Source organism: Pleurodeles waltl, chromosome 3_2 (assembly GCF_031143425.1).
Source record: "Pleurodeles waltl isolate 20211129_DDA chromosome 3_2, aPleWal1.hap1.20221129, whole genome shotgun sequence".
Lineage (NCBI taxonomy): Eukaryota > Metazoa > Chordata > Amphibia > Caudata > Salamandridae > Pleurodeles > Pleurodeles waltl.
The window spans coordinates 154,072,975-154,093,229 of record NC_090441.1 but is presented as its reverse complement, the minus strand read 5'-3'; the positions used below and the strand labels follow the sequence as shown (position 1 = coordinate 154,093,229).

Below are 20,255 nucleotides of genomic sequence, written 5' to 3'. Positions count from 1 at the left end.
TTCTAGTTCTTCAAGCAAGAGGGCCACTTTCAAGCATTTTACATGTCAGGTTTGTTTTGGAAAAAGGGCCAATGAAAGTACTACATTCAATGCACACATTTTGGGGGTTGCAACGTATACAACAGGTGCACATAAAGCACCTTTGCAGAATGTATTTCCTACACCATGGTTTAGGATTAGTCAGGGATGTATATACCAAGACTTAAAATGAATTTTTTACATTCTGCAAAAAAAATAAACTTGCCACACATTTCGAAACATCTATGCAGAAATCAGCTGATAAAGATACGTGAATCCCCACAACGGAAACGACAGCTAGGAAACCAGAGAGTTTTAGTCGAAAATGATAACCTTGTTCTACCTGTCAGTGCATTAAAATCTCAAGATATTGCCTCCGATGGGCTAAACTCTTGATCTGATGTGACCTATATGATTAAGATGTAACATACAGTGAGTACAAATCCAAAATCCAACCACATCCTCCACCGTCGCTTGAATTTGGGATAAAAGTCTTCCAACAAATTTTAGATGAAAATTTAAGAAATTGGGTTATTAGTTGTGAAGTGAGTGCTGCACAAGTCATAAATCTATAATTGTGTTTTACTGAGAACCAAGTAGACTTTTGCAGCACTTGACTCCTACGTAGAGGGGGTGGGGTGGGATAGCAATCCTAATTCACTGGCACACAACAACATTCAATACTATGATTGTCTTGCCAGTGTGTTTTCTTTATCCTTTCCATGCGTCGGACGACTACGAGCCATCCAACGTCACGGTGCTCGTGTGCATCGCACGGCCCCCAGCTCTCCTTGCACACGAGCCGGGAAATCCCTGCTAAAAACAGCCCCAGGAGGTGGGGAACAGCCTCCTCACCTCCGACGATGTTTATGGTTTTTAGAGAAATAACAATAAGTGTGTGCGGGACTGTAACGTAATTTCTCGGAAAACGAAAGTAAAATGACTCTTTCTCTGCATCGGTGTTCGTGGGGCTATCTCAGCCCGCTGAGCAACGATCCAGACTGGAAAGATATTGTTGGAAAGGAAAGAATCTCCCCTTTCCAATGGTACCCCACCCAAGTGGATACCTGCTTGGGGATTGCCCAAGAAGGGTGATACCCAAGCAGGGATTCACTCCACTAGATACCGGGGAGGGGGAGGCCCCTTGGGCAAGGGCGTTTGCTCTTCCAGTGTTTTTATACACATTTTCAGTCTTTCTGTCTTCCCCCAACTAGGAGCCAAGGATTAATTTTTTATATACACGTAGGGGTGGGGGCTGCCATACATGGGCACTATAAAGCCCCCACCCCTCCCAACATTTGGCACAGCCCACTAGACACCAGGGATTTCGTTTTTTTATAAAAGAGGGTTGGGACTGCCCACCATGGCCATGCTCCCCACCCCTGTGGAGCCAGATGGGGGCAGCAGCCCTAATCTGCCTCCCTCCCCCGAGGGAGGCAGAAAGCCCACTAGACACCAGGGACTATTTTCTTTGTTAGTGTAGGGGTGGGGGCTGCCCAGAATGGGCATGGCAATGCCCCCCTAAAAAAGGCCACAGCCTTTCTGCCTCCTGGGGCCAAATGGGGATTATTATCCCTGATCTACACCCGGGGGGGGTGAAAGCCCACTAGACACCATGAAAGAAATGCTTTACAAAAAAAGAAGGATGGGGCATAGCCATGCCCTCACCCCAAATAAATGGGGTCAAACACTTTTTGCAGCCCTTGTGGGAGATGGGGTATTTACCCCCTATCTGCCCCCCGGGAGGCTGGTAGCTCTCTAGATGCCATGGTATTACAAAAAAATGAGGGGTGAGGGCTGCCAATACCAAGGCCGTGGCTATGCATCCCACCCCAAATTAAGGGGAGAAAAGTCCTTCTGCCCTCCCACCACCGCCCATCGGAACAAAGCATGTCATCTCAATGCCAAGCAAGAGGACTCTTTGGGGTTTTTATTTTACATATGGGCACAGAGAACTTGGCTAACTCTCAATATTGTCACACTTGCAATGGTGAGTGGTTGCACTTTTTGGACCTGTGTACGCTGCCACCTGGAACAACCTACCAGATCCAGACACCTCTGAAAACTATACATCTGGGGGAGTCCAGGGTGATGTGCTTCACATGCACCCCACACCATTTTCTTACCCACAATTCTCTGCAAATCTCCAACTTTTCCTGAAATCATGCATTTTTCCTACATTTCTGTGATGAATCCGCATGAATCCACAAAATTCCTACCACCTAGCATTGCCCCATCACTACCAATAAAACTTCTGCCCCACTTGTGTGGGTCACATAGCAGAGTCAGCCTAAAAAAATATGGAGGAAACTGCCCTTTTAAATCCGCTTTGGTTCCCCCTTAATTTCTACATGTTTTTGGACCTTCCCTGTTGCAGGCACTTGGCGCACCTACACAAGTGAGGTATCATTTTAATCGGGAGACTGAGGGTAACCCTGGGAGGTAAGAAATTTGTGGCTCCTCAGATTCCAGAACTTTCTATCACAGAAATGTGAGCAGAATGTGTTTTGTTAGTCTACGTTTGAGGTTTGCAAGAGGTTCTGGGTAAAACAACCTTGTGCAAGAGACACAAGTCACACCATCCTGGATTTCCCTGTGTGTCTAGTTTTCTAAAATGTACAGGTTTGCTAGGTTCCCCTAGGTGTCAGCTGAAGTAGGGCCCAAAAACCACTGCTACCCACTTTGCAAACAACAGGTCAGGTTTGCGTGGAAAAATCTGATGTGTCCATGTTGCATTTTGAGCTGTTTCCTGTTGTGGGCACTAGTCCTACCTACACAAAGTACCATTTTCCTCTGAACATGTAGGAGAATGATGGGTGGAAGTAGGTTTGTGGCTCTGTTCATATTCCAGAACTTTTCATCACAGAAAAATGAGGAGAATCAATCAATCAATCAATTTTTATAAAGCACGACTACTCACCTATGAGGGTCTCAAGGCACTGGGGGGGAGGAGAAGGGCCTCATCCAAAGAGCCACGTTTTGAGGTTCTTCCTGAAGATGGTGAGTGATGGGCTTTTTCCGAGGTGCAGGAGGAAGTTGTTCCAGCTCTTTGCTGTGATGTAGGTGTAGGATCATCCTCCGGTGGTGGTTTTACAAATGTGAGGGATGGTGGCCAGGGCCAGCTGGGCGGAGTAGAGGGATCTGGCGGGGGTGTGGAAGGAGACGTGGTGGCTCAGGTAGGCTGGTCCTTGGTTGTGTATGGCCTTGTACGTGTGGGTGAGTAGCTTGAAGGTGATTTGTTTCTCAACTGGGAGCCAATGGAGGGTCCTCAGGTGTTAGGAGATATGTTCTCGGCGTGGGAGGTCCTGGATGAATTTGGTGTGGCATTCTAGACGAGTGTAATTTTTTGGTGTTTCTAGTCGAGGTGCCGGCATAGAGGGCGCTGCTGTAGTCAAGCTTGCTTGTGACTAAGGCGTGGGTGACTGTCCTGCGGCAGTCTGCTGGGATCCATCTGAAGATCTTTCAAAGTTTGTGGAGTGTGTGTCAGCAGGAGGAGGCGACTGAGTTTACCTGGCGGGTCATCGATAGCGAGGAGTTGAGGATGATGTCTAGTTTGCGGGTGTGCTTAGTCTGTGCAGGGGCGGCGCTGAGGGATGTGGGCCATCAGGAGTCGTCCCAAGCTGAGGTGGCGTTTCCTAAGGTGATGAGCTCAGTCTTGTTGGAGTTGAGCTTGAGGCAGCTTTGTCTCATCCAGGTGGTGACGTCTTCCATTCCTGAGTGGAAGTTCCTTTTGGCCGTGTCCGGGTCTTCGGTGAGGGAAATGATGAGTCATCGGCATATGACACAATGTTCATACCATGGCTTCTGATGATGGCTGAGAGAGGGGCCATGTATACGTTGAATAGTGTGGGACTCAGTGAGGATCCTTGGGGGACTCCGAGGTTGACTCCTGTGGGTCTGGATGTGTAGGGCGGGAGACTGAACCTCTGAGTCCTCCTGGAGAGGAAGGAGTGGATCCATTCCAGGACTCTTCCGCAGATTCCTATGTCTTGGAGTCTGGTGCATAGAGTGCTGTGGGAGACTGTGTCGAAGGATGCTGAGAGGTCGAGGAGTATGAGCGCTGCGGTGTGGCCGCAGTCTCGGAGTAATTGCATGTCGACCGTGGCTACCAGGAAGGCTGTCTCCGTGCTGTGGTTGCTGCGGAAACCGGACTGGAAGCTGTCCAGGGAGCTGTTGGCCTCAATGAAATTCCATAGTTGTGCATTGAGTGCTTTCTCCAGTACTTTGGTGGGGTAGGGTAGCAGCGAGATGGGCTGGAAATTTTTGGTTTAGATGGGTGGGCCGAAGGTTCCTTCAGGAGAGGGTGTATTTCAACGTGTTTCTAGTCCTTGGGAAGGTGCCAGTGTTGATGGAGCAGTTCATTGTGTTTCTGACCTCGGGGCGATAGAAGTGCTGGCTCTGATGTGTATAAGGTGTAGGCAGGGGCCCATGGGGGCTCCAGAGTGGGTGCTGTTCATGATGCTGATTGTTTCCTCTGTGGTGAGCGCGGACCAGCTGTGGATGGTCTTGGTGGGTTCTGGGGGGTAGGTCATTCGCAGGTTCCGGTGGCAGGATTTTCTGGGAGGGAGCTGTTGTAGATGTCCTGGATCTTGCAGTGGAAAAAAGTGGCAAGTTTGTTGCAGAGGTCCGGTGACCGGGAGATGCTAGTGGCTTTGGAGGGGGGGATTTATGAAGTCGTTGATGACTGAGAAGAGTTGTGTGTGGAGGAGTAGATGCAATCCTGGAGTGCGTCTTTCCTTGCATTCTTGATGTTTCGGCAGTGGGTGGTGGTTGCAGCTCCGAAGAAGGTGAGGTCTTCGCAGGTTTGGCTGTTCCTCCATTTTTTCTCTAAACGTCTGTGGTATGTTTTGATTCATGGAGTTCGGTGGTGAACAAGCTGGCTTTCTTTGGCCGAAGTCAGCCGGAGGGGGGGCTAGAGTGTTGGCTCATTCAGTGATCCATGCGTTGAGATTGCGTGCTGCTGTGTTGCGTCATCAGAGGGAGAGATTTGGCAAGAGATGAGGTGAGTTGCTTGTTGGTGATTTTGTTCCGTTTCCTGTGGGGGCTCCTGGAGGTGCAGCTGCTGGGTGCAGTGATTGTAAAGTGTATGCAGCGGTGGTTGGTCCAATCTAGGGTGGAGATGGTCTTAATGGTGATCCGGTTGCTTGTGGTGAAGATGGGGCCCAGTGTGTGTCTTGCAATGGGTGTGGGTGTGGAGACCAGCTGCCTGAGGCCGAGGGTGGAGAGGTTGTTGAGTAAAGCAGTGGTGTTTGGGTCAGCGCGGCCCTCGATGTGTAATTTCAGGTCGCCAAGGAGGAGGTAGTCGCCTGACACCAAGGCCTGGGGGTAGCAATGTCTACAATGTCATCCATGATTGCTGGCCTGGGGCCGGGTGGCCTATACACCAGGGTGCCGCGGATGCAGGAGTTGTGGTTGAAGTAGACCAGGAAGTGAAGGTGCTCCGTGATGGTGCATTGTTCGTCTGGGACCGCCTTGACACATTGTGAAGACTTGTGTATGATGACAAGTCCTCTGCCCAGGCGGGAGGGCCGGTCCCTCCTTAGGATGCTGTATCCGTCGGGAATGGCGATGTCTGGTCCCAAGGTAGGGTTGGTCCAGGTCTTGGTAAGGCAGGTGATGTCTGGTCGGGCGGTGTCAATCAAATCCCGGAGTTCGGTGGCATGTTTGTGGAGGGAGCAGATATTCAGGAGCAGGCAGTTGAGGGTGTTGTGGAGGATGTTGGTATCCCTCTGTGTGGAGAGTACCTTCAGCTTGTTGAGGCTGGTGCTGAAGTTGCACTTCCTGCAGGTGAAAGGTCCGTGGGTGTCCTTGGGGGAGATGGTGCAGCAGTTGCTGAGGCGTCTGGTGTTGAGGCGGAGGAGGGTCTCCGTGTCATAAGGGAGGCTGGCCAGGGGGTGGTATAATGGAGATCCAGGCTAGGTGCAGAACGGGTACAGACGAGCTTGCCTTTGGCACCCCAGTGGCGCGCCCCTGCGCATGGCCGCACTGCAAGAAGGGGATGGAGGTGGGGAGCGGGAAAGGGGGTGGGGGAGCTGTCAGCTGGGAGGCAGGAGGGTGGGAAAGGTGTTTCGGGGGGGGGATGGGGTGGGGCTGCAGGGGCCGGAGCGGCACGGGAGGGGGCAGAGGAAAGGAAGAGAGATGGAAAGAAAAGGAAAAACAAGTGAAAAAAGGCAGAAAAAGCAAGAGTAAAAGAGAGACAGAGAGAAAATACTTACTTGTGATGGCCACTAGACCACCATTCCCTGAGAATGTGTTTTGTTAGTCAAATTTTGAGGTTTGCAAGGGACTGCAAGCCACACACGTCACTCCATACTGGATTCTTGTTTTAAAAAATGTACAGGTTTGCTAGGTTTCTTGAGGTGCCTGCTGAGCTAAAGGCCAAAATCCAAAGCTAGGCACATTGCAATAAAAGGGTCAGTTTTCATTGAAAAATGTGATTGTCCACGGTGTGTTTTGAGCTGTTTCCTGTTGCGGGTAAACAGCCTACCCCCACAACTGAGGTACCATTTTTATCAGGAGACTTGGGGGAACACAGAATAGCAGAACAAGTGGTATTACCAATTGTCTTTCTCTGCATTTGCGCCTTCCAAATACAGTGTGTAAGAAAGAAGCCCTCTAATCCACATGCAAATATGGGTACCTGGAAATTCAGAGTGCAAATAACCACTGCTTCTGAACGGCATATCTTGTGCCCATTTTGGAAATACATAGGTTTCCTTCATACCTGTTGTTCAATCTTTATATTTTACCAAATGAATTGATGTATACCTGGTGCACAATGAAAACCCAGCTCATTTATTGGATCTGGGTAACTTGGGTTCTTAGTGAACCTACAAGCCCTATATATATACACAACCAGAAGGGTCCAGCTAATGTAACGATATGGAAAAAGTTACAGATGAAAACGTAGAAAAAAATGGCTGTTTTTTCCAACTCATTTCATTTTTTTTTTTTTTATTTCAACTGTTACTTTCTATAGCAAAACCTCAGATGATCTACACAAATGATCCCTGGCTGCATTGAGTATTTTGTCTACTTTTCAGAAATGTATAGCTTTCCGGGGTCCACCATTGGTTTCACACTCATTTCTGTCACTAACTGGAAGGAGATTGAAAGCATAAAAAATAGGTAAAATGGGGTATGTCCCAGTAAAATCTCAAAATAGTGTTGACAATTTTGGTTTTCTGATTCCAGTCTGCCTGTTCCTGAAAGCTAGGAAGATGTTGATTTTAGAACCACAAACCGTTTGTTGATGCCATTTTCAGGGAAAAAACAGATGCTTTCTTCTGCAGCACCTTTTCCCATTTTTTCTAAAAATCCCAAATTTACCTTTATCCCCGGGATGATGGAAAAAAAAAAGGATGCAATTTTGTCATTGATAGCTTATATGGACAAAAAGGTATGGGGGTCTAAACGTGAACTACTCCAAATAGCCAAAAAAGGCTTAGCACAGGGGCAGAGGGAGACGTAGCTTAGCAGCGAAGAGGTTAAGAAAGGAAAATTATTTTTATCACACACACACACTTCTAAATAATGCGAGTTAAATTGCAAATAAGTACACTAGGTAAATTCAAATACCTTAGGTGACACCCTCATACCACCTTTTATCCCAGCGTCTGCTGAACATAATCCCAATGCCCCCACTTACACCAGAAGTAACATCAAACTATAAGGGTCTGTCTTTACCAAGCCACGGACATCCATTTTGCTTGGCTCTGCGTGGCTTGGTAAAGTTGGAGTAATGCGTGTCGCTGCCTTACGTTACTCTGGTGGGGTGTTACACTCTCCCATGTGTTCTGCAGCATTCCCAGACTTACCAACACTGGCAGACCTGGGCATTCTCCAGAACTGTAGGTCTTCCCACCAGAGGACCAATGAGGAGCAATATCCTTATTTCTCCTCGTTGTTTCCTCTTTCCAAGACCGCTATATTTCATAAAAACAATCCTGCCTGTAATGCGGGCACCATGGCTGCCAGGGTTCCTGAATTAGCACCATGGCTGTAGATTGTGTGCTAGCATAGGCAGTGGATTTCTGTATAGAAATGGCACATTCCTACCCTCTCCCTTTCATGGAGTCAGTGGCAGATGAAACTTGAGGGCCCCCCAAGCAAAGTACATGGGAGCACACTCCGTACCCAGTCAGGAGCTCTCAGACCATGGGCCCAATGCCCTTGCACAGTGCCGGAGGGGGACCCTTGGAGCTCAGAGGCCCCTTCGCAACCAGAGGATGCGGGGGCAATTGTTACGCCACTGCATGGAGCACGGACAAATGTTTTGCTGCGTTGCATGATAAAATAATAAATCTGGCCGTCTGTATGGACATTGTTGTCTGTTTTTTACTGTGAGGTAACAACTTTGTTGATGTCCCAGAAATGATGATGCATTTTAGCCACCAAAGAGATTCAAAGTATGTGCTTGGAGTGACACACGATTTTGCTGAGCTGCTTACTATTTTTACATTGAAGACATGTTAGACTGGATAGTTGCCTGATGTGCTATTTTTTTTAACACACTTTGCATGCCTGAACCTCCACTGTCAGTAGTTAGCAGTAGCCTACTGGCAGATGGATCTGCCAGTGCTTCCCCTTTACTGAGGAGTAAAAACTGCTCCCAGAGTAGAAACAATGACCTAGGGTGGCCTTTTCACATGAAGATCCGGGTGTGAGGTGTGTCACAGATATCAACTCAGGAAAAGCAGCTGGGAAGGGTTCAGAAACCCCATTAGCTTGAAAGGGACTGGGATGATACCTGCTGATTTATAGTTATGTATAAAGGGAGACCTGGGGAAAGGAAGCCTTTTGTTCCGTATGCCATCAGTAGGCCGTTTGGCCACTGCCTAGTGGGAGGGGGAGCTGGTTTCAGAACCAGTTGGTGCATCTGAAGAGGAAGGCACTGCTTATTACCCTAAACACACCCCTGGTTGGCATACTAGCTCCCTTCAATTGCAGAAATACTCTGCCAGGTTGTACTTGCTTAAAAATAATGCAGTGTGAGATCATTTGCAGTAAAACATACAGGATATGCAGAAAAAGTAGGAAGTCTGCCCCATTTTCCTCACTGGATAGAAAGTGTTGAAAGAGGCCTTTCTTCTGAAGTGCCCAGCCGGCCAGTAGCAAATGGATGGCCTCTGCTGGACTGAGTCCTCACGTCTAAGTATTGTTCCTGAGATCCTTAGAAGAGCCCAAGAGGAGCAGTGCCAAAAACTCTGAAAGGTTGCGACTTCCTCAATCAATCAATCAATCATTCGCATTTATAAAGCGCGCTACTCACCCATAAAGGGTCTCAAGGCGCTGGGCGGGGGGGGCTCGGGGGGCGTCTGTGCTCGAAGAGCCAGGTCTTGAGCTGCCTTCTGAAGGAGAGGTGTTCAGGTATGGCGCGAAGGTGGCTGGGCAGAGAGTTCCAGGTCTTCGCTGCCAGGAAAGAGAAGGATCTTCCTCCGGCGGTGGCTTTGCGGATGCGGGGTACGGCTGCCAGGGCCTGTCCGGCGGATCGTAGAGTGCGCGGAGGAGTGTAGAAGGAGACGCGGTTGTTGATGAGTTTGGGTCCGAGGTTGTGAAGGGCTTTGTGTGCGTGGGTGAGGAGTCGGAAGGTGATCCTCTTGTTGACGGGGAGCCAATGGAGTTTTTTCAGGTGTCCTGAGATGTGGTGGTGGCGAGGGATGTCCAGGATGAGTCTTACGGTAGCGTTCTGGATCCGTTGGAGTTTCCTCAGTAGCTTGGTGGTGATGCCCGCGTACAGGGTGTTCCCGTAGTCCAAGCGACTGGTGACGAGGGCGTGGGTGACGGTCTTCCTGGTGTCGGTGGGGATCCAGCGGAAGATCTTGCGGAGCATGCGTAGGGTGTTGAAGCATGCCGAGGTCACCGAGTTCATCTGTCTGGTCATGGTGAGGGATGAGTCCAGGATGAAGCCGAGGTTGCGCGCGTGGTCGGTGGGTTGGGAAGTGCTGCCTAGGGTGGGGGGCCACCAGGAGTCGTCCCATGCGGTGGGAGTGGGGCCGAGGATGAGGATTCAGTGGGACATTCCTGAGATTCAGTGGGACTTCATGGCAGCAGTGGCTGATTTCAAGAGGACTTTGTTGGATACCGTTCTAGATTTGCTTTGCTGGAGGATTCGGAGCACCATGAAAAGACTAAGGGGCATATTTATGACACCCTTGCACTGCCGTTGCATCGTTTTTTGTGGCACAATGGTGGCGCATTCCTTGCAACCAGGTCTGTGAGGCCAGAGAAAGCCACTTTGTGGGGCTTTGAATCGCCTCATAGATTTGGAGTAAGGCAAGGCAGCTGCACTGCCTTACTCTGAGCAAGGGAGGCATTCCATGGGTGTTGCAGTGGGTGTTCCCACGTGGCACCTATGTATTTTTATGCATCCCCAGACTTACCAACCGTGGTAAACCCGAGGATGCGCCAAAACCTTACGTTTCCCCACGTGAGGTAGAACGAGGAAAAATATCTTTATTCCCAATATTTTTTTGTGAAAGTGTCCCTTCTTGCACAAATACAATCCTGCATGCAATGCGGGCACCCTTACACCATGGCGCAAGGGTGCCTGCGTTGGTGCTAGGCAGCCCATTGTGTGCCAGCACGAGAGGAAAGGACAGGAATGTGCTGTAATCCATAAATGCAGCACATTCCTGCCCTTGCTAAGGGGCGCAGAGCAGCACGGCAGTGTCTTGCTGCAATGCGCCACTTTTTCGTAAATCTGGCCCCAAGTCTGAAGGTCGAAATCTTGACAATGCAAAAGCGCGCTTAAGGCGAGGACTTCAGTGGGCGTGAAAATTAAATTGCTTCTGTCCAGAGTTTTTCCAGCCACAACCAACAATTCAGCCAGACCGTGTCCAGTGCCCATGTGGCTTGGAGAGGACATGGTGGATAGAGCCTCCACTTTTTCCCAGCTGCTTTCAGAGGCTAAGGGGCTGATGTAGACCTTGGTGGATGGAAGCCTCTGTCTCAAACGTGACAGATATCCCGTCCGCCATATTACAATCTCCGTAGGATATAATGGGATCGTAATAAAGTGGATCGGATATCCGTCACATTTGTGACGGAGTATTCCCAGTCGTGGCTCCTCCATTGGAGCGGAGGAGCATCGCCCCACTTACATGCCCCCCAAAGCCCCAGAGATAAAAAATAAAAGGGTAGCTTATTACCCTTTTATTTTTCATCATCCTGTCTGGAACCGAGTGTCAGGACGGGCGGGGCCTGCTGAGTGGCAGCAGGGAGGAGTGGTGGCAGAGGGCTCCCTGTGCATTGTTTAAAGTTCACATGTCTCTTTGGCCGGCCGGCCTGTGACAGCTAGCCTGACGTGCACTCTTTAAACCTCTCAGCCCACCTGTCATAAGAAAGCTGGGTTGAGAGCAAGTGCAGGCCTACCGTGTGCTGTGGAGCGCAAAGAGAGGCCACTCCATCCAATGAGGGTGCCGCTCACTTGCTGGTTTACAGCATGTGAGCAGCGCCAGGATTAGTCAAGGGAGTTTGCTTTGGCCCGCACACCGTGCTTCAATCCCGGCAGAAGACATCTTGTGGGAGGAAGACTTGATACGTGCTCGTGCGCCCACATCCATGCATTTGTCCCCCCCTCCACTGTAGTTGCCAGCTGCCATGGAGTATTCCCCTCCACCAAGATCTAAATGAGGCCCGAAGTCACAAAGTATAATCTTTGCCCGGGAGGAACCCGGCTGGTGTAGTCGACCTGCTCTTCATCATGGTCAGCCTAAAAACCACACCTAGGTCTGGGTTAACAGTGAACAATGATTGACACTTTGCTTTTATCTTGGCACTTTTTGTCCTATATCTTTATAAATATCATATTTCCAGTTCCCATTATTGAATCTTTGAAATTTTGGTGTTGGTTTACTCATTGCATTTTCTTCCACTCTGATAAATTGGTTCTGGGATTTTTATTGTGTTGTGTTTTGACTTTTTAACAGCTTTGTAACTGCTGGGTTCTTTACATATTTTCCTAAGTTAAGCCTGTCTTCTCTGTACCATAGCTACCAGGATGTCGTGCCCAGGTTTAACTAATTGATGCTTTACTGTGACATGCTTGTGGTCTTATTGCTTATGCTGGCAACACGTCCACTCCAAATAATAAACCACTATTCTATGCTACAGACTTGTAATTAAAAGTTTCTTTGAACAATGTACTTTACAGTTATCATTACAGTTTGTCAACTTTGTGTGTAATAAGAAGGTCATACATCATTGCTGATCGTGGAATCCCGGTGGATCAAACGTTGAACGTGGCTGTCAATGCTGCTCCCAGATGAAAATTTGGCAAAAATAGCTGAATGAGACTCCTTCTCTCTCTGCTTTACAATCACTTCACAGGCCTTCCACTCTGCCATGACCTTCTGATAGTGGTTGGCAATCAGATCATCCACCTGGGAGAAAAGAAAACTCACAGTGAGTTCCTGCATTAACACGCGTCTTGAGAACATCTCGGGATCTATGTGTCCGGCTAGGGCCAGCAACAGTCGATGGCGGGGAGCAGCGAACACTGCCGATTGGGAATAGCATTTGCAGACATACACATATCTGTCAATAAAGCCTCACCACAAGCAGGTCGAATGTTTTAGGTTTCAGAACCACTGGCTTGTAGAAATAAGGCATCACTGGAAATGGCACCACGGGCCCTTTGGAAATCACATGAAACGCAATCCGGATTGAATGATCCATCCGGATCCGAACGATCACGGGACATTTACATCAATGGCGTCACATAAATTACATGACACTGAGGTCACTGTGGCCAGCCTATACTACATTTTTGTTGATGATGTACACCATAAACAAAAGGCACTTGCACAGCCAATAGGTAAAATGCAAGACCTATTAGCTTTGCCAATGCTTATTATACCACACATACAGTTATAAGGAAGCGCTGTGTACATAGAAACAACTTTTGTAAAGCATTGTAGCTCTTGTTCCTAAACTTGATTAATGCCTCTTTTTCTAAACTTTATTTGGGATGTTTTTTCAGAGTACAGCATAATCATTCAACTAGTACTACAAAACCTTTTACAAAGATAAATGCCACTAAATCCAATACTCCTCTGCATTTTCTAAAGTAAGAATAACCAATTATTGTAGATCAGCACATATCAGAAAGTGATATTTTTAATCTTCACACATAGGTCTCATAGTTTCCTCACAGACAACAGCCCTTATTCTTTTTATTGTGCCCAACTCTACACCATGGGGTCTGCACGGTCATCCTCCTCCCCAGAGGACAAAGAAGTCGAGGTCGGCACATTCCAGGCCTGTGCAGAACCATGGACAGAACCCAGGCCTCCTCTTTGATGATCGGTATTTTTAATGAGCGTGCGAAAAGGGGACCAGGTATTTTCCATTCTATTCATCCCTGTTCAATGGAAACAAGAACATTTGGGAGAAAATGGTGCACTCTACAACACATTTTTTTTAATATATTCAATTATTTTTTAAGAAAAATTTTGTTTTCATTTTCTGATTGCAGCAGCAAGTAACAGAACACACAGCTCAGCTTTTCAGTCTCATGGTAATGATTCATCGAAATCTTTGGCTCAGGGAGCGTAAAATCATTAGCAGGCTTGTAATAAGGTGGCAAACAATGAGTTCCACCCACGTCTCAACAAAGATTCCAGAAAGAGGCGTGAAGGATAGAGCATGGTGTGAACGGTACGCTATGATTTCCCTCATTCCCCTCAATTCCCACCTTTTGTGTACTGTGTGCCCTCAGGGTCTGCCGTCCCTCCCAGCTTGTCCAGCATTTCCCTCCACAATCCTAGGCCTCTTTCTGCGTTCTCATCCCTGCAAACCTGTTGCACCCTCTGTTCTTCTGTGATGGCCCAATCTCAGAGGCCTGAGATATGTCTGACACATCCCATCCAAACAGTCTCACATTCATGGTATTCCGTACACATCGGAAGGGCAACAGCACCGTGGGGGCAGAAGTTTTGCTTTTTGGGGCCTGCGCAACACACTTTAACTTGCCTTTTCCCATTTGTCAGCCACTTGTTGTAACATAAATGGATAATCCTTTGGGGCCCTGCACCAATCCTTGGCGAGGCTCCATTTCCCCTTCAGTCCACCCAGCGGCCTCTTTTCTGTTTTCTGCCCCTGGCCAACTGCATATTGTAGTGCCCCAGCTGGGTGGTACAGCTGGAGGGCAGGGAGCAGGGAGTCCCACCCCAGCCTTTGCCTTGCCAGTAAGATTAGCACAGTGTCTAATTCTTGAAACCTTTCCCTTGGTATTATACAGAACTAATTCTGAAGGACGTACAAGCACCGTTGTACTAATCGCCACCCAGCCCATCAGTGACAGAGGGAGCGTTTCCAGAACGTCATCATTTCGGAGTCCTGCCGTCACTTCTCCCATGTTCAGGTCATCCTGCTCTGCGGGGGTGGGGGGGAGGGGTGAGATACTTGTAAACACAAATATCGGAATGCCTCTAGCTCTAATTCTGGCAGCTCTACTCTGCCCGTCGAGCAGTCCCCCCAGCAGCAACAGCATCATCTTCTTTTTGTTGATGCATAGTCCAGCGCCTTCAGTAATATTGGGATCGAATGGTCCGGCTTACTCAGCAATGTGGAGAAGTGTGGCACAATGGTTAGAGCGGCAGCCCCTGATTCAGAGATCTGGTGCGGAATAGGGTTCAATTTCCCCCCTCTTGGCGAGTCTTGGGCTCAATTCCCTTGGACCAGCTAATTCTCGCCTCAGTGCTTAAACTAATTAATGGGTCGCACTCTGGGCAATAGCTTGCTTAATCTCCACAACCAGTGCTTGGATGCCTGGCTTTACCCTGGGGCTGTCCAGGAGTGGGCACCTCACAGGGAAAAGCCAGGAGGGGTTCCACAGTGGTATGCGTACAGCGCCTTGAGACCCTAATGGGTGAGTAGTGTGCTATACAAGTGCGAAGTTTACAGTTTTTACAGTGTCATATACATACAGTGACACAATATGTGTGCTATGTCCCACCTGCAGTCCTCAGTCCTGCAGCACATGCCTCAGGTGCACTGCCAGCCCAGCGGCCCCATGGCCAAGGTGAACAGGAGCTGGGCTAGGGGGCAGCCCTGCTCCATCCCTTGGGTACCGGCTATGATCTCCAATACCACACCACCCATATGAATCCTCTCCACGGGGCGGGTGTATAGCAGCCTAGTCCATTGTAAGAACGGTGGGCCACATCCCATCTTGTGGAGCAACCTCCATGGATATTCCCAATTAAGGGTGTAGAATGCCTTCTCCATGTGTGTTGCATCTTTTGGGTCATGTGCATGACAAGCGACAACCGCATGAGGTTCATATGTGTTTTCCTGCCGAGCATGAATCCTCTCCAATCAGGCCAGACATCCACAAAATGGAGAGTTGTCATAATCTCCTGTCGTTTAGCTGTCATGCTAGGCTTTGTTCCAAGTTTGGGGGTATGTCTGTCCATTTGGCCATCTTAAACATAGTTCAAATCACCCATCCATAGGAGTGGGGTGTCTGCATATTGGATAAGCTCTTTTTCTACTGCACCATAGAAGTCTTTATCGTCTGTGTTAGGAGCATATACAGGGAGTGCAGAATTATTAGGCAAATGAGTATTTTGACCACATCATCCTCTTTATGCATGTTGTCTTACTCCAAGCTGTATAGGCTCGAAAGCCTACTACCAATTAAGCATATTAGGTGATGTGCATCTCTGTAATGAGAAGGGGTGTGGTCTAATGACATCAACACCCTATATCAGGTGTGCATAATTATTAGGCAACTTCCTTTCCTTTGGCAAAATGGGTCAAAAGAAGGACTTGACAGGCTCAGAAAAGTCAAAAATAGTGAGATATCTTGCAGAGGGATGCAGCACTCATAAAATTGCAAAGCTTCTGAAGCGTGATCATCGAACAATCAAGCGTTTCATTCAAAATAGTCAACAGGGTCGCAAGAAGCGTGTGGAAAAACCAAGGCGCAAAATAACTGCCCATGAACTGAGAAAAGTCAAGCGTGCAGCTGCCACGATGCCACTTGCCACCAGTTTGGCCATATTTCAGAGCTGCAACATCACTGGAGTGTCCAAAAGCACAAGGTGTGCAATACTCAGAGACATGGCCAAGGTAAGAAAGGCTGAAAGACGACCACCACTGAACAAGACACACAAGCTGAAACGTCAAGACTGGGCCAAGAAATATCTCAAGACTGATTTTTCTAAGGTTTTATGGACTAATGAAATGAGAGTGAGTCTTGATGGGCCAGATGGATGGGCCCGTGGCTGGATTGGTAAAGGGCAGAGAGCTCCAGTCCGACTCAGACGCCAGCAAGGTGGAGGTGGAGTACTGGTTTGGGCTGGTATCATCAAAGATGAGCTTGTGGGGCCTTTTCGGGTTGAGGATGGAGTCAAGCTCAACTCCCAGTCCTACTGCCAGTTCCTGGAAGACACCTTCTTCAAGCAGTGGTACAGGAAGAAGTCTGCATCCTTCAAGAAAAACATGATTTTCATGTAGGACAATGCTCCATCACACGCGTCCAAGTACTCCACAGCGTGGCTGGCAAGAAAGGGTATAAAAGAAGGAAATCTAATGACATGGCCTCCTTGTTCACCTGATCTGAACCCCATTGAGAACCTGTGGTCCATCATCAAATGTGAGATTTACAAGGAGGGAAAACAGTACACCTCTCTGAACAGTGTCTGGGAGGCTGTGGTTGCTGCTGCACGCAATGTTGATGGTGAACAGATCAAAACACTGACAGAATCCATGGATGGCAGGCTTTTGAGTGTCCTTGCAAAGAAAGGTGGCTATATTGGTCACTGATTTGTTTTTGTTTTGTTTTTATATGTCAGAAATGTATATTTGTGAATGTTGAGATGTTATATTGGTTTCACTGGTAATAATAAATAATTGAAATGGGTATATATTTTTTTTTGTTAAGTTGCCTAATAATTATGCACAGTAATAGTCACCTGCACACACAGATATCCCCCTAACATAGCTAAAACTAAAAACAAATTGAAAACTACTTCCAAAAATATTCAGCTTTGATATTAATGAGTTTTTTGGGTTCATTGAGAACATGGTTGTTGTTCAATAATAAAATTAATCCTCAAAAATACAACTTGCCTAATACTTCTGCACTCCCTGTATGTTGAGGAGGTATATGTCACTCCAATCTAGGGTACCCTAGAGTGGACATATTGGCCTTCAATGTATGTTTTGAAGTATGGAAGCATAGAATGGAACCCCAGGGGCAAACCAGATTAAAACCACCCGTGGAGCTGGTGTAGGTTGAGAAATATACTCATCCCCTCCACTTTTTCCACAAGCGTCTGTTCCTCTCCATCGGAAAGGTGAGTCTCCTGGAGAAGGACTATGTGAATGCTTCAGCTGCTCAAGAATGACTGAACCTTATGCCTTTTCACAAATGTGTTTAGGCTCTGTACATTCCAAGTGACTATGTAAACAGTGTCCGTCATTCTGTGCTGACAAGTATGGTCCAGGTGTGTCCTAACACCTCCCCAAGGGGCTCCACTCACGATCTATTCAAGCCTATTCTATTCTACTCCGATTCATTTGTGGATACTGCTAACTTGGGTGATCCACTGACTCCTTCGCTAATGCAGATATCTTCAGATCTTGGAGGCTGTTTTCCTTTATGTGGGTCCAACCAATGAGAGTTTCTACCCTCCTCATATGTGCAGATCAGTTTCCTGTACCATTCCATTGCTTGCTGGGGCTAAGGACTTGAGGGTCTCAGTCTTCCAGGCCTCTACTGGCCCTTTCACTACAATGTCACTGTTGCCCCACCACTTAGACCTGCAGGTATGCCACTGGATGCATGTTTCAGAACAGGCCTGTGTAGTGCTCTCCCCTCCCAGTCCTGCCATCATTTTAGTTGACCTGACCACCTGGATCAGGGTCTTAGCCTCCTCTCTCTCGTCTTCTTTTCTTTGATGTCCAATGTTCCATCGTGTCAGACCACCGGGGTTTCCGATTGTGTATTTCTTCGGGTCCTGTGTGTGTGTCTGCCAGTGTAGAGGGTCCTGCATCTCCTTGGGATCCATGTGTAAGTTTCTCAGACTGCAGAGTCGGGTGGGCGGGCCTCCCTTGTGTTTCCATCCTGTCCCAGGCCTCTTCAGGTGATCAAAATATACTTTCTCCACTAGGAGCACTTTTCGCAGGTAAGAGGAGCATTTTTGCATCTTCATGGCTTTCATTTATTATATAGTCAATTGTATTAGCTTTTAAAGCATTTTAAATATTGACCTTACTGTGCAACAATATACCCAGTCGTACCCACAAACATTCTTATGGAGTCCACAAAAAATAAGATGCCAAGCATGATAGATACATATAAATATAATATAAGTGCACAGATTCACTATTAAGCACAGCCAAGAAGCTGAGAAAACAATGAACGACCATTTCAAGGGATGTTAGAATCATCCACCCCAATAAGTGGCACGTCAGGGTCAGCTTTATTGCTGGTTGCGCCCGGTGCAACAATATTTTTGGGCTCCATCTCCACGATTCCCTCACTATTACAGTCCAACAGTGCCCCTCATCACTCGATAGCTCCTCTCTCAAGTTTCATTTGTTTTATCAATCAATCAATGATTGATAGAGCGCGGCTAATCACCTGTGCAGGTACCCAAGTGCTGAGAACATTGCTGATATGAGGGGGCTCAGTTGAATAGCCAGTTCTTGAGTCCTTTCCTGAATTCCAGAAGTCAGGATTAGGTCCGTAGGCGAAGGGGGAGGTTGTTCCAGGATTTTGCTGCAAGGTATGAGAAGAGGCATCCTCCACTGTTGCTTCAGCGAGAAGCAGAGAGCAGGTGTCTGGAGAGTTGTTGGCAGTTCAGGCGATGATTGATGTATGCTAGTCTTTGATTGTGAAGGGTTTTATAGGTGTGGATCAGCATCTTAAATTGACATCTCTTCTGAATGGGGAGCCAGTGCAGCTTCTTGAGGTAGGAGGAGGGGTGAGCTGCTTAATTCTGTATGGTCTGTAGTCTCTTCAGTAGGTATGTGGGGATTCCTATGTAGACTGCATTGCAGGAGTCCAGCCGCCTGGTGACTAGGGTGTGATTGACAGTTGTCTGGTGTTGACAGGGAGCCATTAGAAGATCTTCTGGAGCATGCAAAGAGTGAGAAAGCAAGCGGAAGTGACAGAGTTAATCTGGTTTGTCATGGTGAGCTTGCTGTCCAAGATGATGCCATGCTTACCAGCGTGGACAGTTGGAGTGGGTGTGGGTCCTAGTTCAGAAGGCCACCAGGAGTTGTTCCACAGGGAGGTTTTGTTTCTGAAGATTAGCACTTCTGTCTTGTCTGTGTTAAGTTTTAGGCAACTGTTTTTCATCTAGTCGGCGATGCCCGTCATGCATCTGCAGATGTTGGCCCTTGTGGCGCAGGGCTGTTCTGATAGAGAGAGGATGAGCTGGGTGTTGTCTGCATAGGATATGATGTTCAATCTGTGGGTTCTATCTGATGATGTTGGGCAAAGGGGGGTCATGTAGATTTTGAACAGCTGAGGGATGAGCCCTGGAGGACGCTGCAGATGATGTTCTTGGGTACTGAGGTGAAAGGTGGTAGGCGGATTCTTGGGGTTCTTCCATTAAGAAAGGAGGCAGTCCATTTGAGGGAATCTCCTTAGATTCCAATGTGATGAAGTCTCATGATAAAGGTGTGGTGGGATAAGGCGTTAAATGCCACAGAGAGGTCAAGAAAGATCAGGGCCACTATTTCTCTCCAGTCAAGGAGGGTTCTAATGTTGTCAGCTGCAGCAATCAGATGGTTTCTGTGTTGTGGTTGGTGCAGAATCAGGATTCCAGAAGATTGTTGTTCTCCAGGTATTCTGTAAGTTGGCAGCTGATGGCCTTTTTCAAGGACTTTTGCAGGAAAAGGGAAGAAGAGAGATGGGATAATAGTTCTTGAGTTCGCTGGGTTCAGCGGATGGTTTCTTGAAAAGAGGTTTGACTTCTGCATGTTTCCATTCTTCGGGGAAGGTGGTCGTACTTATGGGTGAGTTGAAAATTTCAGCTACCTCGTTGCTCATCATCTTGCTCCCAAGGTTGAAAATGTGGGGGGGATGTGGGTCCATGGGTGCTCCTGAGTTCATGATGGTAGAGGTGTTTTGGGTAAAGAGCTGTTCCCAGGCGGTGAGCAGGTGATCAGAGTTTGAATCCCTGGGAGCGAGGAGGCTGAGGGTGTCAGCGGTGGTGGATTGAGGTTTCAAGGTTTTTGTAGATGGAGGAGATCTTGTCATAGAAAAAGCCCTTCAA

General features: G+C 47.9%; 1 protein-coding gene across 2 annotated transcripts in view; it reads right to left on the bottom strand.

Annotated features, from left to right (window-relative positions):
* SGSM2 (small G protein signaling modulator 2) overlaps nucleotides 1–20,255 on the bottom strand; it is a 761,725-nt gene that overhangs the window by 37,973 nt on the left and 703,497 nt on the right. For both annotated transcript variants that reach the window (XM_069227030.1, XM_069227029.1), the window contains one exon: nucleotides 12,219–12,401. In XM_069227030.1, coding sequence (XP_069083131.1) covers nucleotides 12,219–12,401 — 183 coding nt within the window. The remainder of the gene's footprint in view (nucleotides 1–12,218; nucleotides 12,402–20,255) is intronic.